Source organism: Poromitra crassiceps (assembly GCF_964638095.1).
Source record: "Poromitra crassiceps genome assembly, chromosome: 11".
Lineage (NCBI taxonomy): Eukaryota > Metazoa > Chordata > Actinopteri > Beryciformes > Melamphaidae > Poromitra > Poromitra crassiceps.
In genome coordinates this window covers 27570626-27585625 of record NC_139643.1, presented here as the reverse complement: position 1 = coordinate 27585625, position 15000 = coordinate 27570626, and the positions used below count along the sequence as shown (strand labels likewise).

Sequence of the window (15000 nt, the reverse complement as noted above, 5' to 3'; positions counted from 1 at the left end):
CCCAATTATTACTTTGATTTCCTATTGTTACTATTATTGCATGTTGCAAAAAATGACTTAGAAAAATGTTGTAAACCTCTTTATCTTTATTTTTTAAGATTTCAAAACATTGTTATCCTTCTTGTTTCAAACATCTGTTTGAAACATTTTAAACACCTTTATGAAATAATGTAACCCTGCAGTCCAATAACGGACACAACAATAGCCCTGCCTTCAAACGCACTTAAATATTGTACTTTTATTATACTTATATATTATACTTTATTATACTTACGGCAAATATTGGAACAGATCAAAGTCAGTCGGACTTTCTCACCAAACGAAATCATCACTACTGCACCATGCACTGCATTTCATATCCGTGTCACAGCGTTGCTTTTCATGTCTCTGTCACTGGATTGTATTGTCAGACATTGGGATGACATGTACATGTAGCTTCTCCCATCATTACCCAACACATTGTGGGGTTTACCAGCCTATGTGTAACGCCTACACGATATGATGCTTCGCTAGCCTTCGTATTTACAGTGCTAAATGTCTCAACTACTTTCTGCTGTGACAGCAATTCTTGTAACTTCCTATGCAATTGGTCTCAATATGACGCTGGAGTTTACATGGTCTCATATACTGTCGTTTGCTAGCCTAGCCTAGCCTAGCACCTCTTTGCAGAGCACACACTGTGGCAGGCAGGGGAGCATCGTCAGGACCAAACGATGTACCAAATCCAAACGCTAAATAATCAGGCTCTCATGCATACTTCCTCTGACGCTGTCTCCTCTCTCACTGTAGGTACTAAATATTAACGTTTCAGTGACATTTTGCCCCACGGCTGAAGTTTGCTACCCGAGTTTTTGCCCCCCCCCCCATCCCTCTCTTTTCTTCTCTGATTTTTTTCACTGATGCCGCGCCTCCCCTGAAGCTCTCTCACGCCCCCCAGGGGGGGTTTGAAAACCGCTGTTGTAGACTGTTTATGAATGGGGTGAGAGAGGAAAGGGAGGAGAGGCTGAGAGAGGGAGAGAGAGGGCCATACTGTAAGACATGAGACGAGGACACAGACGATGGAGCGAGGTAGAGAAGCAGAGAATGAAGAAGAGAGAGAGAGAGAGAGAGTGGGGACAGAGAGAGACGGAGGACAGGAGGCAGTGAGACATGAGAAAGGGACAGAATTAAATGCTGAGTGTGTGACGGAGAGACAGACAGAAGAGACAGAACAGGAGAGAGCTGGATGAGCTGTCTACCCCCTCCCTCAATCTATCTTTCTGATATGGCCTGTGCGGTTTGATGTGGTTGTGTTGGACATTCTCTCTCTCTCTCTCTCTCTCTCTCTCTCTCTCTCTCTCTCTCTCTCTCTCTCTCTCTCTCTCCATCTGTCTCTATCTGCCTCCCACTCTCCCTCCCTCCCTCGCCCTCTCCGTCTCTCTGATATGGTTTGTATCTTGATGTGGTTGTGTGTTGAAGATTCTCACGGATGGTTTCCATAACGATAAAAAGATTCACTCCCTGCTTTATTAAAAAAACAAAACGAAGTTTCAAAGTTTCATTTTGGATCCCCACATTCTCGCTCTCTCTCCCCCCCCCCCCTCTCCCCCCCCCCCCCCCCCCCCCCCCCCCTCTCTCTCTCTCTCTCTCTCTCTCGACCCATGAAGAATCTCTCACAGCTGAGATGTTTCTGATTTGTCGAGGCTCTTTCTCTTCTCTGTCTTTTTGACGGAGTTTGTGGTTGAGAAACGTCACAGATTCCATGTTCAAAGACATCTGTAAATCGCATCAAAGCTACTCAAGTGTACACATACATCATTGTCAGGAAATTGTGTGTGTGTGTGTGTGTGTGTGTGTGTGTGTGTGTGTGTGTGTGTTCGTGTGTGTGTGTGTGTGTGTGTGCGTGCGTGTGTTCGTGTGTGTGTGTGTGTCTGTGTGTGTGTGTTCGTGTGTCTGTGTGTGTGTGCGTGCGTGCGTGCGTGCCCGCATGTAATCACCAGCATATTATCTGTGGTCCTGCTGCAGGCACCTTGTATCTCTTAACTGTTATCTTTAAAGGGATTATTATTATACAATCTTCTTTTTTTTTTAATCTCCAATAGGGCTGAACCATTTTGAAAAAATATCTAACTGCGATTATTTTTGACTGGTATTGCAATTGTGATATGATTTGTGATATTAAAGGGAATGATACTTTTTTTTTTACATCATTATTCTCATCTTCATTGAAAAGCCTATTAAAAGATTATGGTGTGATAGAATACGCTCTGCAGCACGACAATATTGAATCTAAAATGGTATTTTGACACACATTCTCCTCCTCCTCATCAGTACTGTCTATACTAATGTCTATATGATCTGTATAAAAACAAATCAAATTTTGTACAAACTAAAAAAACACAACATTACTTTGAAAAAGTAATGTCTTTCTTTATTTCCTAAAGATTTGGAAAATAATAAAAATCATTGTTTCCTCATGTGAGAATTTTGGCCGATAACGATGTTAACGTTGCCATTATTTTGCTCATCGGACCGATACTGATATATTAAGAAATGACTAACTTCGGCTCATACCGATATGATTGCCGATTTATCGTACAATGCATCCCTAACAGTTGTTCTCTCCCTCTTTGCAGAGATGGTGAGGAAGAAGAATCCCCCTATCCGGAGTGTGGGAGGAGAGGAGGAGGAGGAGGAGGAGGGGCGGAGCCTCAGAGGAGCGTCAGAGGAGGACTCTGGCTCAGAGGAGGGCAGAGTGGGCGCGGAGGCTGAGCGGATCATCCGCCCGTCGGAGCCCGAGTCCTCCGACCGCACGAGAGGAGAGGACGAGCAGGAGGAGGAGGAGGGAGAGAGCGAGTGCGTCTCCTCCTCTCTCTCCCCCTCCTCCGTGGGGGCGAGGGACGAGCGCTACGGCAACGACGAGAGAGGAGGGGCGAGGAGAGGAGGAGGAGGAGGAGGGGGAGGAGGGGGGCGGGCCAAGCAAGGAGGAGCGGCTTTGACGGACAGACCCGAGAGCCAGTCAGAGCCCGAGGACGGGGAGAGCCGGGGCGGGGAGGAGGGAGACAGGAGCGACAGGGAGAGAGGGAGGAGCTCCGATCACTTCACCCCCCCTCTCCTCCCGGCCACCGCCCACCTCCTCCCGCGACAGGACGGGAGAGAGGAGGCCACGACCGACACGCCTCCTCTCTCCTCCAGCCCCTCCCCCAAACTCCAGGACTTCAAGTGCAACGTGTGCGGCTACGGTTACTACGGCAACGACCCCGCCGACCTGGTCAAGCACTTCAGGAAGTACCACCTGGGTCTGCACAACCGCACCCGGCAGGACGCCGCCCTCGACACGCACATCCTGGCCCTCCACAACATGGCCCCCCAGCACACACTCCTAGGTAACTCCAGATCTCATGTGGAAAGTCAGTGTTGCGCCCCCTGTTGAAACCCCCGAAGCCCCACTACTAACTTTTGTTTACTATACCGTTCATTTTGGGAAGAGAGAAAAATCTCAATGCTTTGTTATTTTGACACAGCTGGACAACATTACAGTAATTGTAGTCCTTGTCGATGAACGAGTGAGACGGCAGAAATGGAGGTGCGTTAGCAGAGGGGCTTAGCAGAATTGAAATGAGTCAAAACAAAAACAGCGGGGGAAAAAAGGTGTTTTTTTATCATAACCTGATAATTATTAACATACAAAGGGAGTTAGTGGTTACATCCCACTGCGTTGTTAGTAACAGCGCAACAGCTTAGTCGGTTCCGCTTCAAAGCACATATGTGGAGAGATGTAGCTAATGTTATGCAATTAAAGGAACACAATGGGTTGAACATGCTAGCGGTTGACTTTGTTCTTGTCTTTCACACACACACACACACACACACACACACACACACACACACACACACACACACACACACACTGCTGTATGTTGAGCGTTTAGCCTCAGGGTGTGTTGGTCACTTTGCTGTAACAGCTTCGCTGCTTTTGCTCCTCCAAAACTGGGACATGTAACCCATTGATACCTGATGCAGCATTTGTGTGTGTATCCCTTTAAGACCGCGAACCGCGTTAACGCGGTTTGCGGTCTTAAAGGGCTACGCACACAAATGAGGGATATACACGCAAATACTGCATCAGGTATCAATGGGTGAACATGACTGATGTTTGTAGTGTTCGCAGAAAGTTTCTCTTCTTTTCTTTGCATGACATTTACCTGTGTATCACGTGTCGCTTGTCAAGTTCCATGTTGTCACCAGGAATCATGTCAAGTTGACCTGGCCAAATTGTCATTTTTGTTGTTGTGTTTGTTTGTTTGCTCTCCTTTCGGCCTGGATGATAGCACGCTAATGCGGTAGCCTCTTGTGTTAATGTGCGCTTCCTGGAAAAGGTCCGTGTTGCTCCCGCGGCGCGTTCACCTTCCTTCCAGAGTACTTTTCCTCTTATGACATTGATTTACTCTTAGGAAATGAACACCAGCGATTGTCCGACCCTTTGGTCGGAGTATCGACCAACCAATCGAACAACTGACCAGATGTCGTCAGCACTACAATTAGCAATACTCATATTCGCTATTTTCTGTCTTAAATTGACCATTGACCTTGTTCTCCTTCTAGAAGTCTGACCCTGTCTGTGTTTCTGGCCCTCTCTGTTACCGCTTTCAGACAGACACGTGTCTGGTTCTGGCTCTGGCTCCGTTCTGGAGTCTCAGAACCTTGGTGCTTTCTGGTGAACCAGCCCGTGTTCACACCAGTTTAAGCGGAACCAAAGTGGGAGGACATTATTCGGTAGTCCTTCAGTTTTTTAAGTTGATTAATTATTTCGTCTGGCGTTCGAGTGAACCCAGCCTTGGCCATCTCTTCCGCAAGTTCGGCATATGACTTGCTCTTTCTTGTACTGCTTTCTAGCTTTTCTTGAGATTCGGTAGATGCCCAAATCGCCACTAAACATTTGGTTTCCTCAGCAGACCACTGCAAATTATTTTTCTCCTTGTTGTCACTGCCCTCTTCTCCTTCCTGCTCGTTTTCACAGCCTAGAATGAGACACGCCCACTGATGATGTCACGGTTCCCAAGGAAAAACCAACTATTTTTTGGTTCCGCTGAGAACCAACTTTTCAGGTTCCGAACCAATTATTTTTTCGGTCTGAACGCGCCGGCCGGTTCAAAGTTGGGTTCGGGAACCGGAACCGGCACGGAGCCCTGCCGGTGTGAAAGCCCTAAGAGTTTCTGACCCTCTCTGTGTCTCTGACCCTCTCTGTGGTTGTGCTCCCAGACATACAGGCAGGCCAGGGCCAGAGGAGCCAAGCCAAAGAGCTGGGGAAGAGCAGGCCAGATCTACACAGTCCACAGCACAGGACGGTTATGATGAACGGCACGTATGATGTACAGGTGAGACGTCCAGTGTCCAACCTCTTGGTGTGAGTAAGTAGTCATATCTGAAGTACTGACTGAGGGCACTCACCTGCCAGAGCATAAACCTCTGTTACTCCACTGTATTGGATTGGACATTTCAAAATGATACAAAGAGCAATATCAGTTGTGTCTGAATCTAAAGTGGACCCATGTGGCGCCCCACACTCAGGTCAAGACAAAATACACACTTTACAAGTACACTGCCATACAACACCAATACCAAATACAACTGCACACTTTACAAGTACACTGCCATACAACACCAATACCAAATACAACTGCACACTTTACAAGTACACTGCCGTACAACACCAATACCAAATACAACTGCACACTTTACAAGTACACTGCCATACAACACCAATACCAAATACAACTACACACTTTACAAGTACACTGCCATACAACACCAATACCAAATACAACTACACACTTTACAAGTACACTGCCATACAACACCAATACCAAATACAACTGCACACTTTACAAGTACACTGCCATACAACACCAATACCAAATACAACTACACACTTTACAAGTACACTGTCATACAACACCAATACCAAATACAACTACCGTACACACTTTACAAGTACACTGCCATACAACACCAATACCAAATACAACTACACACTTTACAAGTACACTGCCATACAACACCAATACCAAATACAACTACACACTTTACAAGTACACTGCCATACAACACCAATACCAAATACAACTACAGTAGAACTGGACTCCGAGAACGCAGAACAAGACCAATAGTTTGTGCTATTATTGCTTGGTTGTGAGGCTTGTGTGTGAGTCGGATCCAGATCCACTCCACTCATGTTTTTCACAAACAAACAAACAAACAATTAGTAAACAAATTGTAATTTGTTTGTCTGTTTGTTTGACAGAGGTAATAAATAACAACACAATATAGCACTTTTGTTTTGCAGTGTACATGTGGGGTTTTAAAATGGCTGCTTACCTTTTCAGTTCTCTCTGCAAATGTCTTCAAAGTTTCACTCCAAAGCATACTTAAATTCATACCCATTATTCTTTCTTTTGCAATATGCTGAGATGTGCTCAGAAGTCATAAACCTTCAACTCTAACTACCTCCATATATTTTCAGCCAGGCACTCTGGCTCTGTTCAAAGGTGTTCAGCTCTTTTAGGAGATCGACGGATGCCTTCAACTTTATGGAACTTTATGGAACTTTCATAGATATTAACTTGCATAGATATGAAGGGGGAAACATGCATCATCGACTAGAGATACAACAATTGTGGCTGGGTGTACTGATCCTCACTCATAATACTGCAACTCCTCCTCCTCCTCCTTCTTCTCCTCCTACTATCCCTCCATTTATTACTCCTCCTCCTCTAACGCCTCCTCCTGCTAGCAAGGCCTTGGTTCTAGTCCCGAGAGGACGCGCACACAGACAGCTGCAGACACCACAGATGAGTTAGTGGTTCTGTTGATACTATTTTCTGGAGTCCGCTTGGACTTGGAGGACGCGTGGACAGTAGAGGGGGGTGGGAGAGCGAGAGAAGCTAAAGCAGCCTGACTAGCAGATCTGAAAAGCAGGTCAACAACTGTGGGGTTTAGCGAGAACGTTGTTAGAAGAAGGAGAGCTTGAGCACAACTGGAGTTTAAATGTACAGCGGTATAGCCGCTGTATTGAAGAATATACTGTAGCAAAATTAACCGGGTAACTGGCAGACAGACAGCATGTGTATACACACGCACGCACGCACGCAGGGACGCACGCACGCACGCACGCACGCACGCACGCTCGCACGCACACACACACACACACACACACACACACACACACACACACACAGTAACTATCTTTCAAATGTAGAATTATATTTTTGTATATATAATCGTATTTCCTGTCAGTTATTGTATTAGCAAACACTGCAACATGAAGTAAGCTCGGGGCAATTTAGACTGTTTATGTTGTCAAGTTAAAACGCTCTATATAGTCGGTGTTTATTTGTAGGCTTATTTAGACTTTCTCTGGTGGGCCTTTTGTGTTGACTAAAATATTGCTTATGGCTTTGAATTTTATGATGAATGTTCAGAAGCACGGTTAGTCTTTTTTAAACACATGAGCTTTTTATACCAGGAATATATTGTATTTGAATATCCAGTATTTGAATATCCATATTTTTTAATATCAATATATCTTCAATAATGCAGGCTGTAGTATGGACATTTCTCAAGTGTGTTTTGTAATACACTTCTAATTATGGAGCGACGTTGGAAAGTCTCTGAAATACTGTAAATTAAGGAGACTGGTCATTAGTGGAAAGTTCAGTAAATGGCAGAGAAACACAGTGGAGTTGGCCTTGCATAGCAGGCAAATGAATTACCACAATCAACTATTGTCGTTGCCGAGAGAGTGTTTTCGAACCTCATCAAATTTAATGAACACTTAAAACAGAAAAACAGACCTTAACTGTTACTGTAATATTTCAAAGTTTTATTACCACTGCAATATGATATTTGGTCCACATAGTGCAGCCTAATTATCAAGCCATATATTTCACAGTAATGTAAGGTTTAGCAGCGAGTGCTCAGACAGACCGTCACACAGCTTATAGGTCATTGCTTCATCTCGCCAGCAGCCACCATGTCCAACACCAACCAAATGAGCAAGACCCGCAACTCCAAACCTGCTCACTCACTGGGGGTCTGTACATTAGCTCTAATAAGATGAAGAGTTAAATGCCTCAAAATAATTTGAACGGCGCTTTTTGCTCGGCGCTTACAGGAAAAATGAATTCCATACTCATGCACATGTGTTTTAGTAAAAAGATGGGCTTTTAAAATGATAACTATATTTTCTTTCCGTGGTGGGCTACCCCCTTTTTGTTAACATTTGGGTCATGGATTACGGCGTTATGTGTGTACATGAACAGTGGAGTTTTGTCTGGAAGATTTAAACAAGATGATCTAATAAACGTCTGTGTGTGTGTGTGTGTGTGTGTGTGTGTGTGTGTGTGTGTGTGTGTGTGCGTGTGTGTGCGCGCGTGCGTGTGTGCGTGCGTGCGTATGCATGTGTAGGGTAGTCAAGGAGTTTAATTTCATTTAAACCAGCAGTCTGTAATGGGCGTAAGTCACGTAATGGACACAGAAACACACACAGTAGACACACACACACACACACACACACACACGCACACACACACACACACACACGCACACACACACACACACACACACACACACACACACACACACACACACACACACACACACACACACACACAGTAGACACACGCACACACACAGAGTCAGAAATAGAACATCCAGTGGGCTTAAGTCGTCATTATGAAGAAAAAGTGAAAGTATAAAAAACGAATGAAAGGGGTCTCTATTCTCTCGCTTGCTTTTTCTCTCTCCCGCCCACGTTTGGAAAATTCCATGTTGTCATTTGCTAGGACGAGACGGCTTGTCAACCAATGAGATTGCGGGGGGGGGGGGGGGGGGGGGGGTGTAGTCTGGGAGGAGAGGGGAAAAGAAAGGAGGAGAGAGATAGAGGGAGATATAGGAGGGAGGGAAGAGAGCGAGTGAAAGAGAGAGAGAGAGAGACTTTGAAACCAGTAGTTATCATCGGTTGTTAGGCAGTGTAATGAAACAGCTGTCAGACACATTTAACTGTGCTTCTTCTCCTTTATTTTTCTCTCCATTCTACACTTCTCTTTCTACTTATTATTCTCACCGTCTCTCCTCCCTCCATTCCTCCCACCTCTCTTTCCCTCTCTCCACCCTCCGTCTTCGTCTCTCTCTCTCTCTCTCTCTCTCTCTCTCTCTCTCTCTCTCTCTCTCTCTCTCCTTCTCCCCCCTGGTCTTTCTGTCCATTCTGCCTGCTCAAGTGACTTGATGCTTGGCTCTTGTCTAATTGGCTGGGCTGGGTCTGTGGTGCGTGGTGATTGGATGATTGCTGTTGTGAGCTCACACACAGTAATAGCTCTCATTTAGCCTTCTGAATTTATTCACTTCAATGAGAGTGAAATTCACCATCCCTCTGACTTGACTTTGGTCATGACCGCGTAGGCGCGTAGTGCTGGATATCGTTGTTGTTTTTAAACTTCTTTTTGCCCGTTTTTCTTGCCTTGTTTTTTTGCTTTCCTGTCGGCTGTTTCTTCTCACTCTGTCTCCTCTCTGCCCTCTTGGCTTCCTGCGCTCATAAACTCGCTGTTATGGAGGGATATGCGTTCATCTCCATGCCTGTGTCCTCACAAGACACCTGTGACATCGTCTCAAAGGAACATTCAATCTGAAGCACGTATGCAATGATGAAATGAACACACGGAATAAATACCTGAAGATTCGTCGTGAGAACAACGCTGGCGTTTCAAAACATGACTTGAGAAATGTCCGCTGAGTGAGAAATTGATCGTTATTATTGCGGTATTAGAAATGTCGGCTCACCCACACTTTCAATGCGAAAATAAAATAAAATATATAAATAAAATATTGTCTTACTGTGAAAAGTTGAGGAAACCGTACAGTGCATGCTCGCTTCACCTCAGCTAACTCCAAGCTGTTAGCTTTTGTAATAAAGCAGGTGGACACAAACCAGCCTGCTGACGTTATCTTTGCTCTATATGGAGGCAGTGAACCTTGCCATCTTGATACAGGTAACATCTAGCCACCTGCTCACAGTCATGCACACAACTAGCATTTCCACCTAGCCACATCTCCATAAACAGACAGGCAACAGTACTGTGTACCCTACACAAGGTCCAGCCTGTACAGTAGTCATGTTAGAGTGACTGTCAGACGTGCCTGGGTGACTATACGTGCTGCTCACCAATATAGCCAGCAGTGCTCTATAATCACAAACAGTCTGGGGTCTAATCTAATAAAAACAGACGGGCATCAGGTTGCACGCCCCAATAATGTAAAAGTTGGCCCCATACAGTGGATAGTAGTAGGGCCAGTGCCAGGGCCAGTGCCAGGGCCAGTGCCAGGGCCAGTGCCAGGGCCAGGGTAAGGCGATGAGGTTATATGATAGCTGTCGCATTATAAGTTATTCTAAAGTGCTCAGAGCAGCAGTAGCACATCATGACAAGCTTCTTACCTGTGTGTGTGCGTCCGTGCGTGTGTGTGTATGTGTGCGTGTGCAGTGTTTCTCATTAATTACCTAGTCCCACCATGGTTTGTTAATTTTGCTCTCAAAGTGCACCAGATTGATGCATTTAATTTTAAAAAATAAAATAAATTTGACAAAATTGTCTTTTGGGGCACCATGACCCCGGACCCCCCTAGAGGGTCTGAGGTCCACCCACCACAGTCTCACTAAATCCTGTGAGGAACACTGGTGTGTACAACAACACAGCGTCTTTTCAGGATTTCACATGATTAATTTCTTACCTTTGACTTCCAAAGCTTGAGTGGGTTTGTGTTTATTCTCCCCAAGTATAGCCATATTGAAAACAACAGTCCATTGTGTAGTATGACAGTTATGAGTCGAGCTAATGGCAGCTAACTGTCGGTTAGAGCTCTTAATATTAGGCAGGGTTTGTAGCACCAGTTTTGGACCAGGAAGTTCTGATCATATAGCTGTATAAGGAAACATACATTTACCATGATGTAACCGATCCTTTCTGTCTTTCTGTTTGTCCGGCAACAGGTGACGCTGGGCGGCACGCTAATCGGGATTGGCCGGAAGACCCCTGATTGCCAAGGAAACACTAAATACTTCCGCTGCAAGTTTTGCAACTTCACATACATGGGCAGCAGTTCCTTAGAACTTGAACAGCACTTCCTGTCTTCCCATCCAAATAAGGTCAAAACTCCGCCCACCACACCCCTGCTGGCCAGTAATAACCTGGCAAGCCACGACAACCAGGCGAAGGGGAGGAGTCAAGTCTTAGACGGGGCGGAGCGAGTGGCAGTGAGAGCGGAAGACGATTCGCTGGTCGGGTACTCTATCCCAGTCAGGGATTCGTCAAGCTGGTCGGGGGAGGCGGGCCGAGGCGTCGTCCTGACGTACTATTGGTGTAAATTCTGTAGCTGGAGTTGTGAGTGGATCGGAGGGTCGGGGAAGCTATTAGAGCACTACGAACAAAGACACAGAGCGAACACAGGAGGCGCTATGAGCCCCAACAACTCTAACCCCGCGGGGATGGAGAGAGAGAGGGAGAGAGGAGGGAGAAGAGAGGGAGGTGAGAGAGACCACATCGCATCCAAAAGCCGCAAGGATCCATCGTCCAACCCATCCGGCACCAACCAAGGTAATGAAATGGAATCAAGTATTTACAAAATAGACACATAAAGGATACGTTCACCTAAAATTTTAGTCCACAAAACATTTGGGGATTTTCACAGCAAAACACCGTTGCATGATTCTCCTTTTGAAGTGAATGGTGACCAACTTTCACACGTTAAAAAAATAATAATAATAATAATAAAATGATTCCATACTGCTCACCTGGTGTAATCCAAGTCTCCACAAGCCCTGAGATGCCAAGTTGACTTGAAAAGACATCATTTACACCCTGCTTTAGTTGAAATGTTCACTGTAGCCATGTGGTCCGACAATGTGAGGTGCAGCTACTGTGGCCTGCTATAGTGAAGATTGTAGCAAAAACAGGGTGTGACTTACATCTTTTCAAGCTAATTTGGCATCAGGGCTTGTTGAGACTTGGATTAGACTTGGCCAGGTGAGCACTATGGAGGCTTTTTTTATATTTACGAATTCTGCAACAGTGTTTTACTGTGAAACTCCACAGATGTTTTGTGGAGCAAAAAACTTCGGCATGGGGGTGAGTAGATAACGACAGAATGTTAATTTTTGGCTGAACTTAACCTTTTAACCTATTACCAAGACAAGGCGATTAAAGCAATGGAACTACATTCAAGAGTAGAAGACTTGGTATCAGCTGATATGTGCCCCACAATTCTTTGTGCTTAGTGGGATGTTAATAGAGAGCCAAAGTGGAACGTCACTTCCTGCTTCAGCACTGTACCAGAGATTTGTATCCGCTATTTATTTCCCCATAGACATTTCGTAAAATGCTTATAAAAATAGTTGTACTTCGTCAAACCAACCGGTTCAGATATATTTAGAATCGGGAGAGACCATAGAACATTTCACTCTGACCAAAACTAAAAAAACAACACAGAAAAAATATTTTATCTGCAATTTTTTAACGTTTTGGTCCGAGTGAAATGTTATGTTATTTACTTCGTCAAACCAAACGGTTCAGATTTATTTAGAAACAGGAGAGACCACATAGCATTTCACTTGGACCAAAACGTTAAAAAAATAACAGATTTAAAGAAAAAGAAAATCTGTGTTCTTTTTTTTAAAGCAGCTACGAGCAACTTTTTCGATTGTTATTAAACAGTATAAATTTAATATCAATGCATCACATCTTACCTCTAATAGTCGACGAGACCAAAGCCGTGTGTGTCGGAGATTGCTCCCTTGGATGATTATTAAGTCTGTGTCTGTCTAAACTCGCGTCAACAGGGGGCTCTCTCTCTCTCTCTCTCCTTACCGCCGGCCCGGCTACCCGGAAGTGAAACGCGGAAGTGAAACCCGGAAGTGAAACGCAGCTGCCTGCCTCGCCGTTTGCGCTGCCTAGCAACGCAGCATAAACAATGTGAACGCCACGCAGACTCTCGCGAACATCTCTCGTTATATTCTAACAGGTTTTTTGGAAGTTATTTTGTGGTTATGGCCGAAGTGGCTGCTGCAAACCGTTTCATTTCACTTCCTGATCTTCCCTGGCCACAGACAGACTACACTGGCCGATTCACTCGGGGTTCAAGCGAGACTACTCTGCGTTGGTCTCGTCGACTATTAGAGGTAAGATGTGATGCACTGATATTAAATTTATACTGTTTAATAACAATCGAAAAAGTTGCTCGTAGCTGCTTTAAGTTTTGGTTGGAGTGAAATGTTCTATGGTCTCTCCCGATTCTAAATATAGCTGAACCGTTTGGTTTGACCAAGTAAAACTATTTTTATAAGCATTTTACGAAAAGTGCATGGGAAAATAAATGGCGGATGAAAATCTCTGGTACAGTGCTGAAGCAGGAAGTAGGCGGGTCACTTTGCCTCTCTGTTGACCCGGCCTTGTTCCCTGTTCCTAGCAATACGATGCTGCCTGCACCTCTTCTTGCTGTCTGTCCTCGTAACAGGAGCCCTCCTTGTTTGCTGCTCCTCCAGTAGTATCATGACACAACTGACCCCTTTAAGGCTGTGTGACATCTCACTTGTAGGTCTGCTGCTCTAAAACCCTTTGGATGTTTCTGACCTGGCCTCTGTCTTCTGCTCCTAGGAGACCCAAACAGCAGTGACTCCGAAGCGGTGGTGACCAGTTATAACTGTCAGTTGTGTGATTTCCGGTACTCCATGGCCCACAGTGCGGACGTGATCGTCGTTGCACCGTTACTACTGCACTACCAACACAACCACTCCATACACCGCTGCTGCATCCAGCACTGCGTCTATTGTCCGCAGGGCCTCTGTCAGCCACACAAGCACCTGGGAGAGGTTAGATGAAGGAAATATTCAAATGTTTGTTGTTTGTTGACTTTTCATAAATGAAAGAATGGACTGTTTTGGAAAGCAACAGAATATAGAATGTGATTTATGTACAATGTAGAGTTAATTGCTCCGGTCTGCTTAAAAATTCCCCCTGGCTTCTCCCCGAATCTACCCACACACTCTTCACCCTCCTACACACTCTCCACCCTCCCACACACTCTCCACCCTCCTTTGTGCCAGCTGGCAAACTGGTGCTCTTGCATCTGTTAAAATGGCAGAAAGGACGAACAACCGCCAAAAAGTGAGGGTGGCATCACTTACAGTAAAAGGCATGATATCATAGTATTATTGGTAACTCCCACCTCTTGTTATATCATTATACAGAAAGTACACCATTACAACCCAGTGAAGAATTTCGATTTAAACCACTGAGGAGACCAAAAAAAAAAAAAAATCTCCACTAGATGGTCCGTTTCTTCTCAGTAGCTATGAACTAGAAAGTCCAGCACATCTGTAGACAATGCGTGTTGAAAGACCTATTTTTCGTCACAGGTGTCCCACCCCTTCGCCTGTCGGAGGCCCGCCTGTCCTAAATGCTGTGCCAAATTCCCTCAGTCCGCCAAGCAGCAGGACGCCGCGGCTTTGAAACCCGCTAGCGCCGCCTCGCCCAGCGTGACGCCTCCTAATCCTCGAGGCGAGCCAGGTGTGATCTCCGGTTCGACCTTTCACCCCTCTAACCCCGCCCATCCCGTCGTCACACAAGGTAAGGGGATATTTCGCCTTTTCAACGAAACGATCGGTTTCACAGAACATGTTGTCAAAGTCAAATAAGAGTCCCAACCGACTGCTCTGTCCTGCTTTTCACGTCCCAGGCGTCACCCACTTGTGTGATCAGTGTGCGTTTGCCACCACCGACATCGACGTGTTGCTCCAACACTACGAAAGCTGCCATACCCTGCTCAGCCTAAAGGGGGCGTCGCCACACGTCAAGGCTGAGGAGGAGGTCGCGGGGGAGAAGGAGGGCGGAGGAGGAGGAGGAGAGTACTCTTGTACAAAGTGTCACTTCATCACAGAAGTGGAAGAGGAGATATTTAGACACTACAGGTAAGAGA

General features: G+C 45.5%; 1 protein-coding gene across 1 annotated transcript in view; it reads left to right on the top strand.

Annotated features, from left to right (window-relative positions):
• The window catches only part of trps1 (trichorhinophalangeal syndrome I), a 206162-nt gene that overhangs the window by 101913 nt on the left and 89249 nt on the right, over positions 1 to 15000 (top strand). Inside the window, exons 3-8 of the mRNA XM_083646814.1 lie at positions 2616 to 3365; positions 5242 to 5357; positions 11021 to 11624; positions 13680 to 13894; positions 14441 to 14651; positions 14761 to 14992. Of these exons, the coding sequence (XP_083502940.1) occupies positions 2616 to 3365; positions 5242 to 5357; positions 11021 to 11624; positions 13680 to 13894; positions 14441 to 14651; positions 14761 to 14992 (2128 nt within the window). The remainder of the gene's footprint in view (positions 1 to 2615; positions 3366 to 5241; positions 5358 to 11020; positions 11625 to 13679; positions 13895 to 14440; positions 14652 to 14760; positions 14993 to 15000) is intronic.